The 27,825-nt window shown below is 39.0% G+C and overlaps 2 protein-coding genes across 3 annotated transcripts in view; both read right to left on the bottom strand.

Moving 5' to 3' along the window:
• Positions 1-443: 443 nt before the first annotated feature.
• On the bottom strand, positions 444-13,562 carry ralbp1 (ralA binding protein 1). 2 transcript variants are annotated; one of them, XM_041803297.1, is made up of 11 exons: positions 13,498-13,562; positions 11,434-11,736; positions 6,625-7,056; positions 6,174-6,523; positions 5,459-5,620; positions 4,340-4,471; positions 3,963-4,073; positions 3,671-3,792; positions 3,452-3,572; positions 1,258-1,562; positions 444-812 (listed from the first exon to the last, which is right to left on the bottom strand). In XM_041803297.1, the coding sequence occupies exons 2-11, from the start codon at positions 11,681-11,683 to the stop codon at positions 788-790; spliced, it is 2,010 nt and encodes a 669-aa protein (XP_041659231.1). In that variant the 5' UTR covers positions 11,684-11,736; positions 13,498-13,562; the 3' UTR covers positions 444-787. The 2 variants fall into 2 exon arrangements, with proteins under 2 accessions (XP_041659231.1, XP_041659232.1); XM_041803298.1 differs by having other exon boundaries at positions 444-1,562.
• Positions 13,563-14,420: 858 nt separating this feature from the next.
• Positions 14,421-27,825, bottom strand: part of twsg1a (twisted gastrulation BMP signaling modulator 1a) — a 32,730-nt gene continuing 19,325 nt past the window's right edge. The window contains exons 3-5 of the mRNA XM_041803693.1: positions 27,620-27,719; positions 16,320-16,580; positions 14,421-14,901 (exon numbers count right to left, since the gene is read on the bottom strand). Coding sequence (XP_041659627.1) covers positions 14,720-14,901; positions 16,320-16,580; positions 27,620-27,719 — 543 coding nt within the window. The 3' untranslated portion in view covers positions 14,421-14,719. The remainder of the gene's footprint in view (positions 14,902-16,319; positions 16,581-27,619; positions 27,720-27,825) is intronic.

Consider the following 27,825-nt stretch of genomic DNA (forward strand, 5'->3'; position numbering starts at 1 on the left):
GGGGCAGTCACACTAGCATACTACACACAGGTCAATAATAATTAAAAAAAAAAGAAACATATGACAAAACACGAGCTGAAAAAAACCCAGTACGTTTGCAATTTTACAATATTGTACAGAATCCGTAAGTGAGCCAGGCCATGCCTTTGCTTTAAATATCAATTATGATCATCCATGACAGCACTTTGCTACAGTCGCATATCAGCTGTGAAATGTAATGATTGACTTTACTCACTTTCAATCTGATGACAAGAGCAATAACTCCACATATCAAGAGTAAAAACAAAACTTAACAAGTATCTTCACACATTTTGGTGACATAAACCATCTCTAAAGATTTTTTACTCCATTGTGAAATCAGAGGAAAGTCGTATCTTGTTTGTGCAGAGTAACAGAGAAGATGATTGCACTACAAAAAAAGTCAAAGAGTGGCTGTAACAATACTGTCTCCAAGATGTTTTATTCATATTTGTTGTTCATTTATGTTTCCATCCACTTCCGTCAGTTGGCGAGGTACAACGCCACTGCGTTTACGTGCATTTGTTGTTCAAAGAAAAGAAAGCATCTACAATATATTTATACATATATTCATATATTACTAAAAAGCTGTCATTTAAAATCAATGGATTTCTAGATAGTCATCAGTATTCTTCAGAATACCATTTAAATATATAATATATAGCTAGACCAATCATAAATTCTTCATTATTCAAAGAGCTTCTTGTGTTAGTGGTTCTAAAGGGGAATCGTGTCCAGTCCGGCATCTTCAGTTATGGCACAGAGGTCTCTATCCAAACATGTCAGCGTTGCATCTAAGGAATGAGCATATTGAGATACAGGGACTGAGATTAAAGCATCTGGTCTCCTTTTTGAGACTTAACCAGTAAAAAATAATTCTAGCTTGTATACAGACATGGCCCCCATCTCTTACGCTCACTTCCATCCTCTTACCTGCTCTAGCAATCCCTTCATTTCTCTTTTTCACCCCTATTCTTCCTTCATACAGGCTTGGCACTGTGGATTTGATAATATGGTCCCCCTGGTCTCTCAACAGTAGCCAGTTGTCCACTACAGCAGCTACTCTATGTTGATTATTTTTGTTTACAAATTGGAATCAAGCGATTTGAATGTAAAGCTGATTTTCCCAGTGAACTCCAGCAAAGTCTAATCTCCAGTGGAAAATGAGTGACACTACAGGACAACTGACGTACAGCAGCACAGAGCCAACAAATACATCACTGAGAGAAGACTTCTCACATGTTGGTGTCTCTCCTGTCTTTGTTTGGTGAAGGTTTTGATGGATCCTTAGCTGCCTTTCCGTTGGCAGCGACAGAAGCAGCTGTGGCGTCTGCATTTACAGCTGCAGCAGTGACAGAGCGTTTGGTTTGCTCCTCACTGCGGGGCTCCGGGCTCGGCTGAGTGGGTGGGGCCTGCTCGGCCGGCGGCTGGACGGTCAGTTCTTGCTGCATTTTGTGGCTCTGCAGGAGGCGAAGCTGAACGCGGAGCTCCAAGATGGCCTCCTGCTCCTCGTGGATGGCCTGGTTCAGGTGGGTGTTTTTGTTCTACAGAGGAAAAAGACACAGACGGAGCTTGTAAAAACCACTAGTTCATCCATGGCAGCATTTACAGTCAATAGAACCATTTTTTGTGTGCTCATGCCCATACACTTTAAACTTTATTAGAAGGAAAACAACATCTAAAATCCTCCATCTGAATATAAAGACACAAGCAATACCCCCATGTATACTTGCAGACTTTTTCAGAACTACACAAACTTTATTCAAACTAAAGGAAAAAATTTGTGTAATGGAACGATCCAAAACAACCAGTATGAAGACTTTTACAGTTGTAAATGTAACATTATAAAGAAGAATTCCAGTGAAATTAAATATCATGAGGTACCTCATTTTTAGTACAAAAAAAAAAAAGAGTCTGAAGAGTATAGAGATATGGTAAACCCCGCTGTGTAGATGCACTTTTAATACCCATTTCTTCTTCTAAAAACTGGCTGTGTCCCACATACCCAAACAAACAGTATTCCCATATATATGCTGATGTGTGCTGCTGTGATCACAAGTGCAGCTGCCACCATCTCCCACTGCAGGCAACCTAACATGATTGAAAACCCGCTCCCATATGTGTGTCTTAAAAGCTTTTGCTTCTCAGCTGACAACAAGCTGTGAAGCAAAGCCATGCAGACAGACTAGCTGGGATTGGTTCCCTTTTTTAACTATTGCTTCTCCCTTGTTAGGCCATAATCCTGCAGTGGAGGATTTTTCTGTTAAGTAAATAACCCTTCTGGAGTTTGGTTTGAGTGAAAAGACTACATAGTTAATGGAAACAAATGATAAACAGAGGAGGACAGTTCAGCTCACAGGCTGTAAGTCTGCCTCACAACAATCACCCACAGCAATCACCACAGGCTGGGAGCTCAGTTACCGTTTTACAGCTAGTAGATGAGCAAACTCCATAAGGCAAAAATAGATGGTATTCAAGTAGTAATCTCAAATAGCAATAGAACTGTATGGAAACAGCATGTTGTGGACTTTGCTGACAGAAATAGAAATCATCATCCAAGAGGACAATGCAAACTGTCTTTTCCTTTGAGAGACTCCAAAACACACACTGTGGCTTACATAGCAAGGCGATTTATATTCCGGATATTACAGTAGCTCTGGAATTAGAATATCTGCTCTTTTTTATTGATTTTACTGGTATAATACTGATGCTACTATAATTTACTGGTCACTGCAAGCTTACATTTCTCTAATTGTATTATTAGAAATGAACTGATTGTAAAAATTACAGCAAATATCACTTATTTTGATGCAACACCCCAAATACGCCATTATTTTCACTGGAGTTTGACTATGTAGATAGATAAGAGTTTCTCTGGCATGAGTTCTTGTAAGCAGTGAAAAATCTCTCACTTGATTAAGCAGTTAGGTATACCAGATTGCAGCATAAAATTGTTAAGACACAACAGATAAAAAATGGTTTCTGATCTCTTTTCATGCAACATTATTTTACAGAAGACCAACGTTTGTCAAAAGGGTGGCTATTGGCAAACACTGATGTTAAAGTCTGTGCATCAGTTGCATCCCTAATATTTATCTTTTTAATACTGGTATACTTCTTGTTACCAGCTGTTTATCAAAGACTGTCAATTCATAATCATGTAAATTACCTCTCTATATTACTGCTTTTGTCATGACCTTTCACAAGTCTATAACTACTCTTTTTTAGTTTACCTACATAACTAAAGTATGCACAATTTTATGGTTTATGTCTTAAACTCTATTTTTGACTTGCTTGATTTTATCTAAAAAATGTTTTTTTCTTTTTTGTTTGAGCATTGTCATAGTGAGCTTGCAAATAAAGAATTTTCTTGCTCTATTACTGCTTTACTGTAACTTTTGTGCACACTTCTGAGCTCTGAACTCATTCTCACCTCCAATTCTTCATTTTGCTTCTGCAGGTCTTCCAGGATCATCTGCAGCTCCTCCTCATCTTCACTCTCACTTTCACTGTCTGATGAATATTCTTCTGTCTCACTGCGACCCTGCTGCCGACTGAAGAACACAATGCTGTGTTACATTTAAGACCTTAAATACAATAGTATATCTTATTACAACATCTTAACAACCATGACGTATTTGTTTTCTCTTACCTCTGTATGTCTGCAATCTCTCCTCGCAGTCTCTCGATTTCTTCCTTCTCAGTTGCGATCTGTCTACGAAGCACCTGCTCAAGAGAGATCAGCTCCTCCTGCTCCGTTAGGATCTCATTTTCCTGAAAAAAAAGACCGTAAATAACGACAATTCCATATCACAGGGACAGGCATGGCAATTTCTAACACTTCAGTATTTTTTACAGCTTAAATCTTTTGGAAACCTTTCAAAGGATATTATGTTCTTTAAAGCCGACGATTTGGAATATTTCTGTTTCTTTGGATGACTCACCTGTGCTAAGAGGAGATTAATGACTTCCTCTTCATTTTCTGTCATTTCCTCCTTTGAAACATCTTCCTTTGAGAGGCTTGCAATCTCCTGGGCTATCTTGCTCTCACACTCCTAAAAGATAGAACAACAATAGGGAACCTTTTACTGTCAATCTTAGTTCAGACAGCAACAGAGAGGTGTTACTTGATTTCTGTGGTTGTAATGAAGATCAGAGTTTATTGATGTTGTACTTGTTGTATTATGTGGTTTGATATTCTTAATTTAATCCCACTGATACTATATAAATCTGTGTAGAATTACACACTAGAGCAGGAGTAGCTGTAAAGAAGAGCATCACACACAAATGCAAGTATTTGTGGTATCCAGACAGAACTTACTTGACGTTTAGCCTCCCTTAGTTTACGTTTAAGAGCAGTCAGGATTCTCTGCACCTCCCACAATCGCTCCTCTTTGGATAGATTCTTCACCCCCGCCTGCAGGTCCCTGTGCAGACAGTTCAGCAGGAACTCCTAAAAAACAAACACTTTTTTGTTTTATCTCTGATGTAATAAATTTTCCACAACAACTAAAGCTGAGTGCAGGAGTTGAACAAACAGCCATTAGAGGAATCTGTAATCTATAAATATCAAAATATGTAAGAAATAAAGGTGCAGAAACCAATTCAAGAGAAAGGTTATACAGTCTCAATTATAGTTGAAATATGCACCTCCTTTTAATATGCAAACATCTAATTGAACATGCATTATTCCTTATGAAAAGGATTAGCACTCATCTTCATACAGTTTCTAACAAAAAGCTGGAAATTCTATTAAAGGGTTAAAAGCCTGAAGCTTTTTATATTCTGAAATGTGATGTACTAGAGCAAATCAAATAAATGGCAAGAACGTCTTGTTACAGGTGATTATATTAAGATCTGGCACACCAAGAAATAGAGGCAAAGATAAAAATGTGCCAAGAAGAAGAAACAATGTTAAAGAACATAATCAGCTTATTTTGAACTCCTGCTTCATCACTAAATATTTGTATGTGCAACTTTGATACCTACTTCAGATGTTACCAAGAAATCACTATCAGTCTTACACTGATAGATAAAAGAGAAAAGGAAATCTTAACAGTATAAAGGCTAGACCAGGAAGATATTTGTCATTTTTCAGCAAATTAAGCATAGTAAGAGTACTGAAAACAAACAAGACAACGTCTACATAAGAGCACCTCTAAACCTTAAATCATTTCATTCATATCATTTTAATTCAAACATAAACCACTGAGTGAAAATGCTAAATTGCAGTTTTATAAACATATAGTTTATGTTTTGCATCAGGCTTCATTTTACATTGAAAAGACAGATAGGAGTAGAAACTCTCCCTTAAACAGGATACAAACAAGCAGGTATTTTCCCAAAACGGTGGGCTATTCCTCATTTTTTCCTTAATTAATTCTGCCTGATACTTCATTGATCAAACTGATGAAATCACCCCTCGAGGGTCTGAACTCACCTGTCTTCTGATCTCTTCCTTGATGCTTTCAGCAGTCTCGGGCAGCGCCGGCATTGTTGCCATGTTGGACCAACGTAGCGGCCGAACCACTGGCTTCAGGACTACGTCTCCAAACAGCTCCCTCACGTGTGTGAAGAACATGTAAAGTACACGGTTCCCAATCTGAACACAAAGGGAAAAAGAATCAGTGAACACAAAGCATGCAGCTGTAGAGCTTTGCCCAATCTGGTGCACATGAGATAGTGTTTGAATTTGATTTATTAGTCTATAGTATAAATCTGAGTTGTCTTTGTGCCACCTTCTCCACAAAACAAATTCCAGCATGTTTACTCAGCCTGATTAAAGTGACCCCAGGCTCAACTCATTAATTGGAAGAAGTGTTTATTTAACAGTGTTGTGGCTACTGCTGTGGTAGACTGAGAAAAGTGGAGCAGCAGCAGAGATGTCCCCTATGGGAACAAATTAGTTTCACTAAACTGGGCCAGAGTTTCAGAGATGAACTGACTGTTTGATCCAATAAAAACTTGGTGGGTTTGTTGCTAGGGGGATGTTTCTTATCTTTGAGGTACACTTGAGTCTGAGCCCATTTTTCTATTTGATGTTTAGTTTCCTGCTCACTGCTGCATTTTTATTCATTTACTTTACTTTTTTCCAATTTAGTTCCCATGTTTTCTAATCAATCATAAATTTCTTATCCTGCTGCCCCCCCTCTAACCTGTATGGTTGGGTTGAGGACGATGGAGATGTTCTGAATATTCATCTTTGTGTCAGCCTCCCTGCTGATGACGTGGTCCATGTGCGTGATGAGCCAAGAGAGAACTAGTCGGCTCTCTGCGGGAACCTCAGCCAGCAGCCTCTGGAACTCAGTCACCTTCTCAGCCTCCACCTGGCGACCACAGGCATCCTCGAAGCGCTGAGCCAGATCCCGGCCCAGCAGGTTCTCCGGTAGCTCGCGGAGGTATTGCTTCAGGAGACTGGCGACCGTGTGGGGGTCGTACTCCTCCAGGCAGGGGCACTCTTCGCGATCATATGCTGCTTTTAATTCATCCACCTTTGACTTCATACCTAAAGGAGAAAAAGTTATTTAATCAACAAAGACAGAGATATGTTTGTGTACTAGTTGCATTTTCTTTGCATTTTTCAAAGTTATGTCACAGTATCCTTACCTGAGACTCGGTAGATGCCTTCACACTTCATGCCATAGTTTTCAATGTAGTCCACACATTCTCTGAAGATGGCTGGCAGCTGGATGCCATCATACAGAGCTGTCCTCTTGACTGCCTCAGCCAGAGGAGCTCCAAAGATGGGCCTAAATGTAGGGGTCTCCACTGGAACGGGCTCTGCCTCTGTTGTCGGTTTCTTCTTCTTCTTCTTCTCCTTCCACTGTTTGACCACATCTGCAGCCGTCAGGTCTTTAGATTTCTTATCCTTGGCCTTTTCTTCCTTGGGGCCCTTTTCCTTCACCTTGAAGTCCTTTTCCTTCTTCTTGGAGAAGCTGGGCTTCTTGAACACATGGATTCCTTTGGAGCGCTTCATCTTAGATGGGCTCTCTGCTTCGTCAGCTGAACTGTCTTCCTGGAAGGCTGCGTAGCCCTCCGCTGTGAAGGTAAATACGGAGCAGGATCAGGCAGAAATAGGGTTACATCTGAGGAGAGACACCCCTGTTTTCTTATCCTCCTCCTCCTACGACAGAGTCATTAAAGCAGGGAAATAGATACAGGAAGAGAGATGTGTGAGAGAGAGAAGACAGCAAAGGAGGGGGAGAACGGGGACTTGGAAAAGAGGTCAGCCTCTGATTTAGCATAGCTCCCACTGCACCTTGCGCATCTCCTCTCAAGAACAGCTTCAATTAAGATATTTCAGCTCAGCACAAACAGCTACAACGTGGTCACAAAGACTGTTAAAAGGCCTCTACGTAGTTTTTGTCTCCTCTAATTATCTTCACTCTGGGTTTTCTCGTCTCTCTATCACACTGCTGCTCGAGACACACCTTCACCAAGCTCTCTGGGTGTGCTCTGAAACTGTCCATCTCTTCCTCTCTCCCACTGTACCCCCAGTGTAAGAGCTAAATACAGAAATGGAAAAAGCTGATACAATGTGGACAATGAGCCTGACAACCGCTCAGTGACAAATGCTCTCAGAACAGGAACATTTCTCACCGCTGCAGGCAGCAACAGCCAACCGGATGGGAAAGTATTGAGCTCTTTTTATCTCTTAACTACATGTGTACTACCTTGGAAGCCTTTAGTAACATGAAATGGTTATTTAGTTCTTAACTGGTATAAAACTAAATAGAGATGGGCAATAGTGGAATTTTGTCAATATCTGAAAGGCTGATATTCACAAAGTCATTTTAGCTGATACCTATATTCATGTAAATGTAGTCCAGACCTAAAACTTAAGTTCTTAGATGACACTTCAAAGTTCAACCTAAAACTCTGCAAGTTCTTCACATACACAGTATTCACAGACAACATAGGCCAGTATTTACAATCAATACACAGGGGTGGAAAGTAACTAATTACATTTATTCAAATTACTGTAGTTGAGTATTTTTTAGGGTATTTGGACTTTTTTGAGTACATTTTGAAATCAGTACTTACTTCTACTCAAGTTTTAACCAAAAGTATTCGTACTTTTACTTAAGTACAATGTACTTGTTCTTTTTCCACTTCTGTTGACTACACAGTAGCATATAGTGAGAGAATGATTCCACATCACAACGAAAACAACTGTTGTTCCCCATCATGCCCTCCAGCAAAGTGTTAAGATGTCTCTTACATGTGGTCAGTTGTGTTTAGATGTTGCCTGTTGTACAGTGAACCCTGCTGGGGTTCCTTTGCTCATGCCTCAGGTGGTTGTTGTTGTTGTTGATGTGAGACACGTTTGCACCATGTGTGAGCTTATCAACTGAGTTAGAGCTCCCAACTGTGACTTTTGGTGTTCATAAAGCACACATAGCATATTCTTCATCTGCATGCATTGCCTTGCTATGAGCTTGACTCTCTGCTTTGCTCAGATGAGACCCACATTGCCACAGATTTTCAAGAGTTTAACCACATGTAGAGTGGACCAATATAGACACTTTTAAAGTGTTACATCTAACTGTATATAAGTTTAATCGACAGTGCCATTTTTGCTGTCTATTTAACTTTATTATAAAGATGTGACTTTACTTGAGCCACCTGGTTGAAGATCTAATCTCTTGCTGTTATTGCCAATAAGAGAAGATCATATTTCACTCTGCATCTCCTATAGTAGCTACTCAGTGCTTAAGTTAACTTTAAATTAAATATTTTTTTATTTAGTTTTACTTGAGTACATTTTAACCAGAGTAACTGTACTTTTGAGTATAATAGTTGTTAACTTTTTCACCTCTGCTAATGTATCAGTCATAAATATCTGCAGAAATCTTCATAACTTCTGATACCACTAATTGACTTTCTGTGCTAATATTTGCTGATTCTGATATCATGCTGATAATATCCTGCATCTCTAAAACCTGATATCATTGATATTGATATCATTCATATACTTAGCATCTCCAGTGTGTAAAAGTATAAGGACAAACATATTCTACAGGGAATCATAGAGTAACTCACAACTTGAAATGATACAACAAGGTGTGATAAATGACCTAAGATGGCAATCGTATAAAGATAGAGATTCTGCACTAACTGATACATTGCAAAACAATCATATAATTAAACATCATATCTGGTTAACTGAAGGATATAAAAGTCATGCTGTCAAAAAAGTCCAGCGAATTACTAATCACAGAAATAATGACATTAAAAAGGATGCATGATATTTTATTTAAAAAGTCAATAATCAGTATCAGCAGATATTAAAACTTACATGAATATACTGGCTGTAAATATCAGCATATATCAGATTTAAATATCAGCTGAGGCTAGCTTGATTCTTATGAAGAAATGACTTTTTGTAATTATAAACAAAACCTACAGACCTACCTCAGCTGAAGTGTTTCTATTTGAACATCCTCATTCCTTAAATTTACAAGTGCTTTTAAGGACTGACGTTTGCTTCTTTGTTCACCCTAAAACTTTATATTATGTTTTGGGGACTTAAGTTTTAGGTCTGACTTGCATTTATGTATCCGTATCAACGTAAGTATTGGCTACAATTAATTTGGAAATATCAGTATATTGAATATCATAAAAATCTGATTTTGTGCATCCTCAATGTTATTCAAAAATGAATGCAGATGAATCCCACCCTGAGGCCATCACATAACTCTCCATAATAGTTCTGCAAATTTGTTGAAAACTCATTACAAACATTCTTTGTGCTCTAAATCTTTTATATTTTTCATCCCAAAGAATTCCATCCAAGATTGATAACCAGTGAAAAATCTGCTCTCAGCCTCTCCTCCTGTAGCATTCTGCTGCTAACGAGATACACATACACATACACGCAAAGAGGTTATGGGGTTGACTGATATTTTTCTCATTTTACATTATTACCCTGACAACTTCTTTGTCAGAGTCTGTGGGCCCGTTCAAACAGTCCATTTTGCTCAGGAAGGTTCCTATCTGAGTGAAGCGACCCGGAAGTATTTGGCCATGATAAAGGCTGTTCGAATTCTCCAAATGAAAAGGAATCCTAGGAAACACTGGACCATCCATCCTTTACCAAAGGAGAGATGACCTACAATTCTTTGCGTAAACTTCATTTAAAGTGACACACCTGTTGAATGCTCATCAAAACAAGCGATCACCTTGACTGTAACTTTACTAGCCTTTTAAACAGTGAAACATAATGAGCAGAAAGAAAATTAAAGAAAATAGATAGGTAGGGAATAAAAAAAAACTATATTATTGTGAAATAAAAGGACTTGAATATTATTCATCTAGTTGTATTGACTTTGCAGACAGTTTGGATTAAGAGAAAAGTTTCTGCTGTTCCAGATGTTCACAGTCACACTTCATCCTGAAGAGACTTTAGCATATAAAAATCTTAATGAGCTTATATTTATCACCAAGGTTTTCACGTTTCATTCGCTGCTCATAAAAACAAGGAGATAGAATCGAGTGGTAGGCGCGAATTTCGTAGTTCATCAACGTTAAATTGTAGTTTTTACACAAATAACACGTTACGTCCCTAACATCCTCCAAAGGAAAGTGCGGTCGGATTCCCTTATCACCGCTGTTCTCCCTTCCTGTCCTCTTACTTCCACCTTTCCTTGACCCTGTGACGTTTTTCACTGGGGTTAAGGAAAAGTGGATAGGAAAAGACCTTTTGAACGGACCCACTGTCATTCATTTCATAAGCCCCACCATGAGGAGCCATGAAGTATGACCAAAGGAATCTGTTTAGAGTTCCATTTTATAAATTAAAGTATATGTAACGCCAATATTTCAATGACTGCATCACACAAGTAAGGATACTGATATCTCACTGTATTGTTGTTTTGTTTGGTCTATTCTACATTTTCCTTTTCATTGATAATCCCCATGAAAATAGCATTTAATGCTCTGGAGCCTAAGAGAAACTCTAAAACATGGTTTGAGCATGTCAGTGATAACAACTTTGTTTCCCCAGCAATACTTAACCATGAACTTTGTTAGGCCCTACGGCAGAAACAAATGATCCAGATGCTACCATTTAGTCAATTCATGCTCAATTCATGCTGTCCAACAGCGCTGTTTTTCCATGAAATTGAATGATATTATCAGGTAAATTGCTTACAACTTAAGGCAACATAAAAATGTAAAAAAGTAGCGCAAATCAAAACTCAGCAGTGATGTCCGTTATTGAATTCAACTTTTTGATAACAGGCTTTAAATATTAATATAATATTCCAGCCTGATTTTTTTTTTTGTTTCAAAATAGTTCCAAGAACTACAAAAGTTAGTAGAGCCCCACAACACCATGCAAATAAATTTTTCCAAACTGTTAATCTTTACAGTATATTATAGCTGTTAATGATACATTAAATTATAAGTTCTTACTCCTTTTCTCCTTCTTCTTGAACTTGTTCTTCTTCTTGCTGTGCTCTTTGTCATCATCTGACACATAAGCATCAGGGGGCTCATGGTGGTGACCATCATGAGGCGGCGATGGCTCCCCGGTGCGGTACAAGCCTGGGAACTTTGTGGGACTTATCTCCTCGGAGCTGGGGGTGCGGGCCACTCCCCCTGTGTGCTCAGCCCTGCGCTGCTCTGCAGGGCTGCTGCTGGGGGGCAGGAAGCACTCAGTCATGGCTGCTGTGGCCTTTTCACTTCTCTGTCTGGCACATCACCTCTCCATCACACCTGCAGAGACAAAATTAGAATAATAATACAGAACAAAAGTGCATACATCATCTCAAATTGTGAATGATTCTTCAGTTATTCTTTTGGCTCACAATGTACTTCCATTTTCACATCAATGACGAAATCGGTTACTTTAAGGACTTTGTTTTTGATTCTGTGTAGAGCAGGTCACACAGACAGCAGTTTATGCAGTTAAATGAGTTTTACAACTTGCATCTCTATTTTTACTTTTTAACTTAAAAACTGAATAATATTACAGTTTTGGGGGGATTGTTAAGGATCTATCCAACTCTGCCTGGCGAATTCATTCATTCTCAATCACAACCAATTTATCTTCTTTTAAGATCAAAATTGCATATTTTCAGTTTGTGTGGCTCTCAGTTAGAGCAAAAGCAACACTGTATCAATTGCAACTGTAAAACCATAGTATAGCACTGACAGCACCATAATCGACATAATCAAATGGAAATTAAGGTCTATGGTTTTGACAGAAACAGTTATTTTACACATCCAAAACAAAACAGTCTGATTGACTGAATTTGTCCTAAACACTAACTCTAGGCTGAAATACAAATTTCCTTTTTTAGCAATGTGATAACATTTTGAAACTTCTGAAAACCTCAACGTCAAATGAAACCGCCTACTTTAGCAAACCTACTGAATGGTTCAAACCCTTACAACATTATATACATAAAGTTAAAGCACATTGAAATAAGCTGTGGTTCTTTCCTGCTTCGTGATCTCTAAATCCTGATTATTTTATGATGACTGTACAATCTGAACAACTGCAACAATGATGTCCTCCCACAAGATGGGGCTCTGCTATATGAACAATCATGTCCTCTATGCTCTGCTCCACACATGCTAAATCTATCAACTATATTTTACAAACCATAGAGACGGTGATTTTGTACAAACACAACCCTAATGACTGTAGATCAGTACAAATCTTTTCATATGATAGACTCAAGGCTTAGACAGTCGTTTAGCACTGCTGGGTTTGTGTTTAGTGTAGTAACATAGGCATACAGCGGAACTGCTAAGCCATCAGGTCGTACAAATTTAAGGAAGCTGGTTCATTTGCATAATCTCGGCAAAAATGCAGATAAGTTTAAGACGATAAACTCAGTCTAAGTATCTGTCGTTGTAAGAAGTTCATCAAAATTACAGCAGGTTGATGATCTGTAGCAAAACTTAAGATGAAGTCCAGAGGTGAGTTTGTGTGCTATTTTTAGTTAACGTCGCTATACTGTAAAGGCAGATATGAACAATTATGAACTACAGCAGCCGTATTATTACTTGAACTGCCCTGGAAACACTCCGAGCACAAAATCTATTAATACAGCCTGTTTGTCTGTCTGACATCCTAATCTTTAGACCCTGAGAACAGATTATCCTCTCTGTTTTCTTGCCTTTTTCTGTTTCCAGAAGGAAAATAGCAGATTACAAACCATTCACACTTCGTTAGGTCGATATTTATCAGACTAACGTTAGTATACGCGCTGATGTATTTCGGGATTTTAACATTTAGACTGTCAAAAGAAGAAGCTTTCCTCTGAATGGAGGGGGGCCCATATGCTAACGTTAGTTCAGCTAGCTGCTAAACTAGCTGATTAGCTAGCCTTTCCGTTATGATTTAAACCGCTGTTTGGTCCAGGATAACTAATATAAAATATATAGGTAGCTTCATGTACTAAACTCTATTTAGCGCTAAATGTACTGTCGTTGAATAAGCAAAACACAAAAGATAATAAACTTTACCAAGTACTATCCCGTTCGGTCAGTTCCAGAGTAGGGCTTCCGGATATCTGTATACTAAATAAAGGTAACTGCGCCTGCGCGCTAGACGAACTGCATAATGGGAAATGTAGTCTACACGCAGACGTTTTAGTCGCTTGAGGCTGTTACCACAAGTGTATAGATTATGTAGGTTTTCTTGGCCAAGAATGATGTGAAATGACTGGAAATTGTGTGTGCTGTGGTATCATTTTGCGCTTAACCACAAGTTTGAAGTTAAACAAGGCTGTGTACAAGAAGAACTGTCAAACAAAGTTTGGTAAAGCAACTGTGATCTAAATTTGTTGAAACCACTTGCTGTTCTGAATCATATGTACTTTCCCAAGTGCTGTGGTTGAACTCCGAGCACTGGTGGTCATTCTGACATATGAAACACATTAGTCCTCTGATCTCGGTTGGCACCGTCTGCTCAAAACCCACAGCTGCAATGGCAAAATGAGGTCATGATTCAATATTATAAAAAAGACAAACAAGCTCTCATTGTGAGTCTGGTGCATTAGTCTATTGCAAACTGCTGTTGCATGCCAATTGGGAACAGAATCAGTGATAGGGCACCCTGCTGCCTTTTGAAAAAGCACTGGCATCACAAAGAGCATTTGTGTGTGGCGGTGAGAGATTGGCATCAATAAACGTTCCCTTTCCCCTCCGCTTGCATGAGACGGTCAGTGAGCACTGAACACCTGTGGACCAGAATGGTATAATAACAACTTTGTTTCCCCAGGAAATGATGCGTTTCCTGACTGGGGCAACACAAGGCTAAGATTAGAGCAGGAGACGGCAACTAGTAGGACAAACATTTACTATTCCACTCATACTATACACTTTTAAAGAAAATACAGAAAAAGAATACAATTGAATTTCAAACACTTTTTTATGACAAAAAGAAGTTCATGTCACCAAACTTTTCTTTATTTGGTAATGAGACTAGGATTTAGCCAACCATAGTTGTAAAAATACATTATTAATATACACCTCTAGTAAAAAAAACACTATTGAAAACATATCTAAAAATATACAGTGAAACAAACAGCAGAATAAAAACAATTTGCAGGGGAAGAAGTCAAAGTTTAGGGAGTATTTTACAAGGTAAGTGAGGAATGCTAACACATAACAGTCATAGTTTCCTCTCACAGCCCTCAGTCCTCTGGTTAGACCCAGACATTTGGTACCAACATGTGCCAGCACTTTAGAAGAGACAGTTCATGCACTTCACAGCCTTGCTGCCGTAATCCACGCACTCAGGTCCGATGCACTGGCAGCAGGCGTTGTGAAACCAGCGGTACTTGGAACCTCCCATTGACTCACAGTACAGTTTACACTGTCGGATAGACACGCAGTCATCAAAGTAGACCACTGTGCACATGCCATCTGAAATAAAAAAGCACAGAAGAAGAAAACGACATGAGTCAGAAGTCCAGTAAACGTGGATTAGAAAAACAAGCACTGCTTTAGAGCAATTACTTTTAACCCTCAATGTTCCTACTTTTACTTCAGGGGTGAAATTTATTTGCTGAACTAAGTACAACCATATGTTAGGGTGAGCTTAATGAGTTAACGACCCGGCTCTGTGGTAACACTCTTAATAGGAGTCTGTCTTTATAGCATGAGGATGAGGAGAGGTCAGCAGCCAAAACAGTCACAACAAAAATTAAAAAATGGAAGAAGAAAAACCCTTTGACCCAGTTTAATTCCATGAACTGGAAGTCTTTGGCAGCTCTCACGCTGCAAACGTGACCCAACCCAAACTGGTCTCAATTCAAGACTTTGTAGTCTGCTTCAGCTCTGGGTCGGACCTGATTTTATTATGCCATGGTTCTTTGTGAGCATGCATGCTGGCAAATGAAAAATCTGACTGGAACTGACAGGACAGTAAAATTATGTTGCAATAAAGCATGTAAGAAATGCACAATTTTTGCTTAAGCTCTGTAACTTAGTCAAAAGTTAGAAATGTGACACAAGTGCCTCAAAGTTTGAGACTGCAACTTTTCAAGGCTAATGATAAACAATGTTTTTTCTTATTAAAGAAAAGCATTGTTATCTTGTACGAAAAGCCTTTATCCAAATGTTTTTAAAAAGCCAGACACATTTCTTCGGAGTTGAGACTGACCAGCAGTCTAAGACTCAAAAATAGTTACTCCTTTTATGACAATTTAACAAAGAAATTTGTATAATCTCAACAACAAGCAAATATTTTTCTCTTTTTGCTTGACAGTTTATGTCTTTGATTAACTGTTTTTTTTCCAAGTCGTAAGAGCTTTAGGCTGCTTTATTTCAAAATATATTATTATAATATTTGCTTATTTAACTTCATGTTTTTAATGTATCCATGTATATTATATCATGCTTGCATGTATGACTGCTCTTTTTTTTTTCTAAAGATAAAGTCTTGGCCATTTTATGCCCCTTAAGTTAGAAAAGGGAACAGTGGGTACAGTCAGAAACAGGGATAGGAGAGGAAGGGGAGACTTGCAGCCATCCAATCTATATAGGGAAATCAGAGAAATCATCACTGTGTCAGTTTGTTTGTTTAGTATTTGAGAAGCCAGAAAATAGTGATTCAAAATAATCCTTGAGGTTTAAGATTCTTTTCTAGGTCTTTTGCCTTTAATTAGAAAGAATAAGACAGTTGGTAGTATAGGATATCAGGGAGAGAGAGAAAAGGGAGTGACAAGTATAAAAACAAGACAGATTCCAGCCTGTGCTACCAGTTTGGAAGACTTGCTTTCATGCAATGGCCGCAACCTAACAGCTAGGTGATCTAAAACCCCTTCAGGTTTAGAAATTACCTTGATTGTCATAGCTGGCATGGATGCTGTTTCCAGGCACGGAGACGTTCTGGTGTGCACTGTCAAGGGACTCCAGGAAAGACACCAGGTTCTCGTGGTGGGAGAGCTCCTCAGCGACAGGGAAAGAGACCACCATCATGTTGATCGGTGCTTCGCCTTCAGTGAGGGCACGGAACAGCGACGGGATCGGACGGTGCAGCTCCTCCACTGTGCTCTTCGACGTGGCCGGAGAGTCGCTGTAGTTCTTCGGGTTACACATCCCTGATAGAAGAAAGATGCATAAAAAAATAAAATGTAGGATAACCCACTGTTGGCCAACTACATCTTAATAAAATAGACTATTTCTGCATTCACCTTAGCCTGTATTTTTTTGTGGCTTTTCAGCTCAGTTGAACACTGTTGCATGTTTATGAACTACCAAAGCTCTACAGACCATTAGCAAATTGATGGATTGTTTTGATGCAGTTATTTTCAATGCCTAAAACCACTGACCATGGGTAGACATCAGATAAAGAGGTAATCAGAAAGCTTCCGACACAGCCCTTTAAAATTTTCATCCGTAAAAAATGTGATTGAATTGAAAACAAAGAGGAACAAGAGTTTCAGTCATAAAATACATTCACAGATGTACAGTAAGAGAAGGGTAAAAACATAAGATGTACACTTTGTCCACAGGGAATGCTACTTGTGACATAACCCAAAAGTTCATTTGGGTTTATTGGGTCTTTTGGGAGGTGTTGAAGCTATCCACATTGTTTCATGCAGGTCGATAGTTGTTTTTTTTTATTGTTTTGTTAGGGGCAGCTACTCAGGGATTGGGTTTGGTATCACTGGTGATATTGTTTGAAATATTTAAGTTTCTAAGAATGTTTTATTTTGATAGAATCAATAGTTTTGGCAGCGAATGACATGGATATTTTGAGCATAAGATAAGGCGGTTGGGCACTGGGGAAGGTGAATGGTTTCTTACCAGGAAGGCAAAGAGCACACCATGAGAATGCCGATTTGTTTAGAAGCAAATGTTCTTGACTAGACAAAAAGTGAAATATTTTTTGCTTGGATATTGACATTTTTTGACCCTCTGTAGGATCCACTACACCTGTGCCATAGTGATTGATTTGTTTTTGAGTTCAATCAGGACAACTTTGTCAAGAAACACCCGGTTTACAGTTATTTATCAGCAGTTATTTATTAGCACTTAGTGTCATTAATTATGTTTGATAGTGTGGCATCTCTGGCATCCTCCTGTCCTTCCAGGAACCTACATGGAAAGCATTAAGCAGGAACAGCCCACAGCTCTTCCTATGCCCATCAGAAAAGCCTGAGGATGAGGAGCAGAAGCAGTAAAAAAAAAACAAAAAACAAACAAAAAGCAGGAATCAATTACAACAGAATGACATTGGTTAAGTCAGAAGCAGAATAAAGGAGGAGCTGGGGTGGAGGAGGGTTGCAGATGGAGCAGCAAAGAGGCTAAAGCAGTTTAAAAGCGCACTCACACTAGGCCATCCGTACCGTGCCTGGGGCTGTTTGAGCCTAAAGTCCAGTACTTTTGACCAATGTGAGTGCAATTGTTCCGTGCTCGGGCACAGCACGCTTCACGGCCCCGGCACAGCAGGACGAGGTGGGCCTAGGCACAGCATGAATGCAAATGAAGGAGCCCTAGCACAGGGATGTGACGTAACGTGAAGCAACAACAAAAGGACCCGCTTCAGAGCACACCAGGCTGAAGCTGAATGCTCAACAGACACACTGTCCTACAGAGAGAGGCTGATAGAGACAGCAGGATTTTTTCGAGAGAGATGGAGAGAGAGCTATATATTTTGTCTCACTGTATTTCAACAAGTTACAAAAATTTGATCAGAGCTGAAGAATTTAACTTTGTACAGCTCCTATACAACCTCGCTCTAAAGGATCCCAGTCCCATCCATATTTCTGACCAGTTTCTAGCAAAGTCAGACTTTAACAAATGTGAGAAATAAAGCTTCTTTCCTTGATTGAGCCACAACCAGCAGCTCACTGGATAAAAAACACCTTTTATCCTCTGTGTGTAAAAGAAAGTCTGCAAAATATGCAGGAGAGTGTGTGCCATGGTTAATCTCACGGCTGATTTAACCTCTCATTATTATGAAATTATAATGCCAAACTATTACCCACTGAATTAATTTACCCATGATTCTATTTCACTTCGTCAAGAAGTGAAATTGTGGTCTTGATTGCTGATGTTTGAACGGAACATCGTTTATTAATCCTGTGGCATTTTCACTTCCAGCTCTCATCAGATGGTTAAAATTGTCTAGCCATGGTAAACATGTACTTTAACTGAACATTTAATCCTGCTCTGGACACAGGCTGTCCAATGACATGAGAGCTTGTTTGGTGCAGCACTGAAAGGCATCCAAAATTACGCAGCAAGATGGCATGGTTCATGGCGCATAAAGGAATGCCAGGGGGATTCAGATAGTATACAGACATGCAGAAGAAAAACTGTAGGGGCTCAAACAAGTCCAAAAATCCAGGTTTTATTCAGCAAGGAAGTGTTGGAACTTGCTCTCTCTCCAAATATACCTATCATACCGATGGGTCAAAAGAATTGACATGCAACATTGGTAGTAATGGATAAACATAAAAAGACATCACATTTTGCAGTGATTTGAGCAGGTTTTCTCCTTTTTGTGTCATAAATGTGCTCCCATTTGAGAGACAGTATTTTTTTTTTCCATTTTTGTTATTTTTTAACAGACATTAAAATCTTAAATGGCCCCAAACAAAGGGCCTCTTTGGAGTTCAAAGGCCGACTTATATTATTGTGCTGAGCCAAACGATCCAGATCTCAAAAAAGAGCCACAACTTACATCACTATGAGCAATCATCAATGTACACTGGCTGGCAGGATCAGGGTTTATAGTGCCAAATTGCACCTAATGAACCAAACCGGACCACTTGGTGGAAAGATATTCATTTGTCTCTCCTCCATTAGGGCTTTTACTCAAGTTTTTGTTCATAAAAATTTAGCTTTGTCTAATTTCTTTGGAGCTGACTTGTTTCACATTCAGATAAACCAGTGAGGGCAGGAGTACTGCATCTGTGCTGCAGCCTTGACTAGCATGGATGCCAAAATCTAAGGTGGATATCTGAAAATATTTTTAAAATACTGCATGTCTTGTCTCTGAAGGTTACATTTGGCTGGACTTATTCGGTTTGACTGACTCCTACAGCGCCTGGAGAAGTAGGGAGATCAGCTGTAAATCACACCTTTTCTAACAATACACACATTCAACAGATAAATGGCTTCACACATGATTTCAACTCACAAGAGCAATTCAGTGAAACCGCAATGCTGTCAACAGTATCTCATCTCAATTAAGATCCTCTGAACACTTCGTTTCATTTCCAAATACGGTAGTAATCACTCGACAAAGTCCCCACATCCTCAGATAGGATCTCTCTAACCCTTTCATTGAGTCAAAGTGAATTACAGCTAATGGGTAAATCATTTAATGGGGAGCCGAGTCTGACAGAGGAATAGGATTACAGAGGGAGGCTCAGAGCAGAGTTAGAGCAGCTGTTTTAGATAAAGTGTACACATGGGTCCTCCTCCCCGTGTCCTCCCTCCTCCTCCTCCTCCTCCTCCTCCTTCTTCTCCCAAAATACAAACTGTCCTCTGCTCGGCTGCTCTAACCACTCACAGATAGTCTTCAAAGCAGCCTGCGTTTGGCATGGATAACATGTTTAGAGTGGAAACTTACTCAAAGTAGTGCTCCAAGAAAAAATAAAAACGTATAAATGAGAAATATATACTCGCTAAAAGCTACAGGCTGTCATTGGTGTGTTGTAAAAGTTTTGTTCAGGGGGAAATCTCCACCAGTTCAACATCTGTGCAGCAGCAGCAGCAGCAGCAATGTGGGATATTTGTATCTGTGCTACACATGAAAGACTTTTAATGAAGTCTCTTTGTCAGCACTCACAACAGTATCCGTCTGGAAGAGCTGATGTGAGATTCTACTGGACTACAGCCCTGGTTTTCCAATAGTGAGCCCTAAGGCAAGTCTAGGTGCGCTGTGGAAATTTAACCATACATCATTACTATACAACAACAAAAGATGCTGCAGCTAATAAAGGCTGTCTGTATGGATAGGATTATGATGTGTGATTTTTCAGCTTCATCTTGTGTTTTTTTTAGCACCTTAAACCCCTCTGGTGGTGGACTTTTTTCTCCACAAGTTGTTTCTTAGTTTGTATTTAGCAATCATTTTAGCTGTGTTCCCGTATATCTCTGACAGCTGGTCTCTCATACTGTTGATGTGAGATGCCGTCTCTGTCAGTGCAGAAATACATGCTAGAACTTTAGAAATAAAATCGGATTAAATGTCTGTTTAGGGCTAAAGTGAGGGTTAGGATGCCAGAAGTTAAAAGCTAAAAGAACTGACCTAAAAAAAACTGATTATTAACATTTAATGAAGTCAAGTTAACTGTCTGCTTATAGGAAAAACTTTTCCTCCATGAAAACAATCTAATTCAGGCCTGTTAGCTGCATAAACTGCGTAGCTAATGTAGCTATATAGCCTCGCTACGTTATCTACTTAGCTATGTTAGCTATAGCTACGTTTTCTAAAGCCCTTGTTACTACAGAAAGTAGTTACATTAATTATGTAGGTAGCGTGGCTATGTTACCTTTAGCTAAAGCTAATGAAGCTAAAGGGAGTCACTGTTCGTGTAACTACTTCTGAAACAGGTTGATACATAATTAAATCCCAGACTAGACCTTTGGCCTTTATTCTGTTTTATTTATGAAATCTAACTGTCTGTAATGTTTTCAATGTGGTTATTTCACATTACTTCAGACCCCGTCAAAATGACCAAATACTTAAACAGTTTCAGGATTTCTACTCTTTAAAAAGTTTTGATTAATATAAAAAAATACTGGGGGTGTTTTTGATCCCAGTTTTTGATATGTAAGAGATTAGCAACAAAATTGATCTTGATGCATTTTTAGTGTTTGTGTTTTGTCTGATTTATTTATTTATGTATTTATTTATTAGGATTTTAGCTCACCATTTCATGTAAAATTTGAAACAAAATACATAAAGGGAGTTATTTCTATGCAAAAAATGATGAGGGCTGGGGGAAATTTTCAAAACCAGTTTTGAATATGCCAGAGATTAGCAACCAAATCAATTCTAAATATTTTGATGATCTGATTTTTTTTTTAATTCAAAGGTGCAGTGTGTAATATCAAGCCTTGTATCATTTAGCAGAAACAAACTTGGCACAAATATAACATAATATAAATCTAAATATCTAAATTAGTGTTTAATCACTTGAATATATACAATTGTTTATACTTTTATTCATGGATAGGGAGGGTCTCCTCCATGGAGTTTCCCATCTTGAATTCTTGCATCTTGCATGTTAGTACCACAGAGGGGACCAAATGACAGAAACCCGTTTAAAAAAATTCATTGTTTGCCACAGTTACTATCAGTAGTGAGCGTCAGCATCAAGAATCCCACAGTTGGATGTTGCTAATATTCCCCAAATTTAGGCACTGCTCCTTCAGGTGATGTCAGAAGGTTAAGTTCATATAAGAAAACAACCTAAGGAGAAAATGTGGACCTAGTTAAGGGTGATGTTCTTTGTATAAATGGTGCTCTATTAATTAACTTGAATTCCATTTTCTGTGGCATTTTACCTGTTTTTTTTTGGGGGGGTTGATACATATTACTAAATGATCCACCTGGCTGGATTTCTACCTTCATATCATTCTGTACTTTTCCACAGACATGTGTTTGGCTTTCATTTAAAGACACATATTTTTCTTTCTTTAATGTGCGTTTTTATACAGCTATTTGTTCTTGAAGCTTTAATTCAGTCTTTTTTTGACTAACACCTGTTGAGAAATCTCAACAATGGTTTGATTGTTTCTTTCTTTATCTATTTCTCGCTTTCTTAAGGGAAAACCCACAAAGTGTCAAAAAGACATTTCTAAATGAGGGAAATATCATGCAAATCATCACCAAGACACACAAGAGTCAAATCAAAATTAAAAACAACCTCTAAACTGATAGAAAAAGGATATTAAAGTGCAATAAGAATCAACCACAAAAAGATGAACAGCAGAAACATAAATCTGTAAAAGTTCATGTAAAATGACAACAATAAAATTAGAAACCACAACAAAATATACATAAATCAACATGCAAAGCTTTTTGGAAAAAGTATTAAAAAAAACAAACAAAACCACAGAAGAAGATGTAAACCAACCAGAGACACAAGATGACCCAAAAAGGATTAAAAACAACCTGCAGAATAAGACGATGACTAAAAATGAAGCAGAGTAGCAGCAAAGAAAAGACAAAGGCAGTCTTGCTTCTGTGTCCATGGGTGAATTGTCATATCATCTATGTAAAATCCAGGTCATACATTTCAGACCAAACACACGATATCTCATGGCACTGATGTTTGCCCGGTCTTAAAATCCATACTCCAGACCTCAGAACTCCCCCCCTTGCTGGTTTAACACAGGCTACACATGAAGTGAAGGTTTAACAAGCCAAATTTTTGCTTCACAAATCCCCTTGTTTTGGATTTACAGCCCCGCCCCTCCTCAGTAGGAGTCTGAAAGTCAGAGTTAATTTCAGCAGGTCGACCTCTCTGTCCTTCCTCTTCCGGCTTCCTCATCTTTTTTGATCTCCATGAAAACCTCAAGACTTCCTGTCCACATGTGAAAGTTCTACTCAGTAGTGTCAATTCTCCTTTAATTTCCTGCACTCTGACACAGTGAGGCCCTGTGGGCTCTGCTTCACATTAACCTCCACACTGTCACTTCTCAGAGGCACCTTCAGTATCTGGCTTCACTCAGCGCTCACTCATCCTGTATCAGAGCAGGAACACTCCCAACCAACTGCTGCCTCATGCATTACAGCCACAATCTCAGATTTCAGAGGATTTTTACAGGGAGAAAGTGCTCTGTGCTGTGTCTGAGAGATTAACAAGACTGAAACATATCAGAGATGTCACATGCAGGGAAGTAGATTATAGTGCCAGTGTTTTTATGAATATGTTACAATAACAGTTTGATCACAGTTTGTGGCTGTGAAGTTCATTTTAAGCTCCTAGAGGAGTAAAACCATGATATATAAGTGCAGCTAATAAATAACACAAGGTCTGTGTGAGTGTTGGACTTCAAGGGGCGAGGTATTTGCCAAGTGTTGTTTAACAGTGTTGCATTTAAACACTTTTGGGAATTTCTTGACTTATGAACTATCTTTTGAAATTGGCTGACTGGTACATGTCAAGGAAAATGTAAAATAACCTTCAGCATAGAAGTTTCATGTTTCAGTCAAGACCAATCTCGTCATAGATTTAACCATTTAATTGAAAAAGTGGATCAACAGTTTTACTTGGCAAGAAGGCTCTGCTCAAAAGATGCTCCTGGGTTAGTCAAGCAGCATGCTTTGACTTTCTACAGGGTGCATGGCTTGAAACTAGGGATGCAGCGAAAATTCTGCCACCAAAGATTTTCAGCTGAAAATGGCCCAAAATTGCATTTTCAGTTTTCAGCCGAAAGACTTTTATCACGAAACAACAAGGCTGAAACACAATGCTGTGATGACGTAAGCAAAAACCGCGGCCAGCACGCGCTTGGATAAGTGGTTCTCAAACAGAGGTACGCGTACGTGAATGCATGCCAGGGGGTACGTGAGATTTAAAAATACATGCCAGCTATTTAAGAAAAGAGCGCCTTTCTTTGCATGTCAGGAGCGACACGATTTTGCGAACATATTAAGTAAATTCTAAAATCACATCGGCCTGCGAACGTTTGCGGTGTGTCTTCTCTGTCCTCTGATAAACACTGATATTTTTTGGAGCGGTAGATAAAAGGAGGATTGTACCTCTCTGTCCTTCACTCCATGTGTAGCGCAGCACTTTTACGCACAGCCGGCTGTCAGTGCCATTTTGTTTCACGGTTTCATTCACTGTGCCAGCCAAGTTTGTAAGAGGAGGGACTGACTTTTCATTCATTCTATGTCAAATATGATCAGTAAGAGTAGGGTGCAGCTGAGGCTCGCGGTGAGAGGAGTTAACTCTCTCCACAGCACACAGATTGGCTCACCTGTTTGTGTTCAACACTGGTCAGAGGAGCATTTATAAGTCGTATGTCTGAGGTCAGAGGAGACTGTGTTGGTAAATATTTCACCAAAGTCCCGTTAGTTTAGAAACATCCCCAGTTGTGTGAGTAGCGCATTTACGTTCACATAGACATGTCGGGCTGCCTGCTGCCTGTCTCCCTCTCTACCAGGCTAAAACAGAGGCAAAAACACAAGCACTGATACAGACAGATATGAGAAGAGGACAAATATCAGGTGGCGTTGGCGAGGAGGACGTTTTTGTTTCTCTGTCTGCCTTCAAAATCGGCACCACCACCATGTGTGCTCGTCGGAGCGAAACTTAAATATCTGCAGCAATGTCGCGCTGCGAAATGATGTTGCTGGTTTGGAAGCTTGCATTGTTTTGCTACAGGTTCGAAATGTAAATATTTTGTGTGAATAATTTGCATGAAAAAATTACGTATAGAGTGTAAGGTTCTTAAGTTTTTAAACTGGAGTTTCTTGTTAGATTAAAAATGTCTTCCTCAAAACTACATAGTGCCCCTTTAAAGTGCTATTCAACAGTTACACCCTGTAACTGTAACAGTTAGACCAGTGGTTCTCAACCTTATTCTACCAAAGAGCCACATTGTCTAAAAAATACTTTAGCAAGAGCCACAATTCAAACTGGGAATGTAAGGCAGATAATAGATCAGTTAATCTTTCGTTGAAATGAAACAAAACAGTGGATTGGTGGATAATTATGAGGTTAAATGGGATACAAGTGTCTGTGTAGAGTCAGAAGAACCAAAATGTCATTGATAATGAGCATATATTTATTTTATCTATCACTGACATCAGGCTAAAAACTTTTGTCTCAATTTTTCATGATTTTAATTTGTTTTTATAAACAATATTTATATAATTTTTATCAATTATAAACTTTTCATTCCCTGAAAAATGATCATTTTGGAGGTACCAATCTTTGGCCCAACACCAGTGTTATAAAAGTTCCACCTGGCCTAAAGATTTTTTAAGATATTAGAATGTGCTTAATTTGAGTTCGGAGATGCTTTTCAAAGAAAATGATGAATTATTTGTGTATTTATATCTCACATTGGGGCATTTACTGGAGTTCTGTGACTTTATTAACATAAAAGAGATGCTTTCTAATTTTTTTTTCCACTCATTATTAATCCTTTAGTAAAAGGGGGAGAGCCTTTGCCCTGGGCCTCCAAATGACTAAAACTAGCCTTGCCTCACACCTGCAGCTCTCCAGACACATCGTTTCACCCTGCCTCATTTTGGAGATTTGGTTTTATATTTCTGCTCTTTTGACAATATTTATGATCATTAGTGCATTAAAGATCAAATAAAACGCCCACGTTTGGACAACTTTCACTAGATATTACGTTATCTCCACGTGTGATCCGTGTGCGTTATGCTCTTTGATGATGCGCCTCAGCATAATTGTCAAAAAATATGAGTGTGAGAGAGCATCGGCAGGATTGGGCTGGAGAAAAAGTTAAAACGAGGAAATGGGAAACTTCAGATAAAACACAGCAGCACACCTCAATGAATGAGCAAACTGAACAGATACACCACCGACGGACTTCCTCTGCTCTCCTCTCTTACACACACCCCTCTGTTGAGCGCATCCGACGGTAATAAAATACGAATTTAAAATAATAAACATTTAAATTTGGAAGTTAAAGCCTGTCTTCTTTATGTGGGTAACAGATTTATTGATGTGACCTACCATGAATCTTTACTGATGACAGTGTTTACCTTCATAAATGTTTTTAAAGTTTGTGCAGCTGTCTGCACGTCAGCAGACACGCTCAGCCAATGGAGGCAGCGACAAACTGCATCTGGCTACTCGTGGGCTCCGTAGTAACAGAAACGAGAGCGGAAAATAAAAAAGCTCAGAGTTGTGCTTGCCCGATCGGGTAAGGCCTTACAAGTTTTGCTTGCCCGTCGGCTTTTTGAAGTTGCCCCGGGCATTCGGGCAACCGTTAATGTCAGACACTGAAGGGGGGTACATGACTGAATAAAGGTTGAGAACCACTGATTTAATGTATACATGAGTGGGGTCCAGTTAAACATTTTATTTTGTATTTTATTTTATTTTATATTTTGCACTGTTGGAATGTCAGTGCTTAATAAATATTTACATAATTTTGTAATTGATTTATTCTCTGAAGCCCCAATATTAATTTATACAGTTGCAATTAATTTTAGTGAGGTTAGTACACAGTCATAGCCATAAGTGCACTGCTACTAATAATTGGCATAATAATTTCTTTCAGTGTTTCAGTTTTTTGTTTTAGGCCTTTGTTTCCTCATTTTCTGTTTTCGGATTCGGCCAAGAATTTTCATTTCGGTGCATCCCCACTTGAAACCCCCATATAGATAGATAAAATTATGGCAATCCATATTGAATACAATAAAGTTAGTCCAAAGCAATTAATCCATAGTAGCATACATCTGAATACGAGGGTACTGGGGTAAACAGTGGCAGAGTCCACTTGAATCACACATGAGACCACCTCCCCAAGTGGTCCAGGGCCCGGTGCCCAGGCGCGGTTCGTTTGCATTCACAGTACCAAAATGAACTGGACGTTGGGCTCAAGTGCACTCGGATCTGGGACCGGGCCCCTAGTGTGAAAGCACCCTAAGTCTGCTGAGACATTTTTCCTTCAGTATGAATGTTACAGAGGCGTAACGGGGGTACAAAGTCTGTACCAGCTTTGGAGATGATAACAGAGTCAAGACTGAATCTGCAAGATGGAAACAGCGAGACGGAAACGAGACAAAATAGGAAGAATGAATCAATGACTGCGTTTACATGGACTTGAATATCCCAGTTATGAGTCATATCCCGGTTTTTATCATATTCAGGATACTGTGTTTACATGTGCACAGAGAAACCTGGTTATTCATGTCCCTGTATACATGAAAAAACTAGGATCCCAGTTTCTGATCACTGTATCATTTCTGCACAGGCATCTGTGATGTTGTTTTACAACACAAAACGAGGTAAATTTGAAATCTGTCCATTTTTTTGGGCTTAACACAATTAAATGCCATCCCCACAGCACTACAGACTGCTCTGTGTGCTCCAATAGTTACACTTTAAGTCTAAAATAGCACGCTGACTAAAATGCCGTCAGCTTTAAAATATGTAGCTTAAACATGAGACGGTGTACTCACCCACACAGTCACAGCACTCTTCCCAAAGGTTTCCCAGACACAGCATGCACTCCTTACAGCACGAGCAGTTCCCATCTGATGGACGACACTGACACAGCTCCTGAAGGACACATAAAAAACAAACGCACACAAATCAGAAACTGTAACACAAAAACAGGACAGACAATAACCTCTGGTTCTCTTCTGTTACTAAAATGCTGTGGTGC

The sequence above is a fragment of the Cheilinus undulatus genome, linkage group 13 (assembly GCF_018320785.1).
Source record: "Cheilinus undulatus linkage group 13, ASM1832078v1, whole genome shotgun sequence".
Taxonomy (NCBI): Eukaryota; Metazoa; Chordata; class Actinopteri; order Labriformes; family Labridae; genus Cheilinus; species Cheilinus undulatus.

Bases quoted from the DNA above. Each gene is read 5' to 3' on its own strand.
- ralbp1 (XM_041803297.1), bottom strand. From the start codon at position 11,683: ATGACTGAGTGCTTCCTGCCCCCCAGCAGCAGCCCTGCAGAGCAGCGC. The intron at 4,074-4,339 runs GTAAGTTCTGTC...TCTATCTTTTAG, and splicing joins TAAGGGAGGCTAAACGTCAA to GAGTGTGAGAGCAAGATAGC. The intron at 1,563-3,451 runs GTGAGAATGAGT...TTTCCTCTGTAG, and splicing joins AGCAAAATGAAGAATTGGAG to AACAAAAACACCCACCTGAA.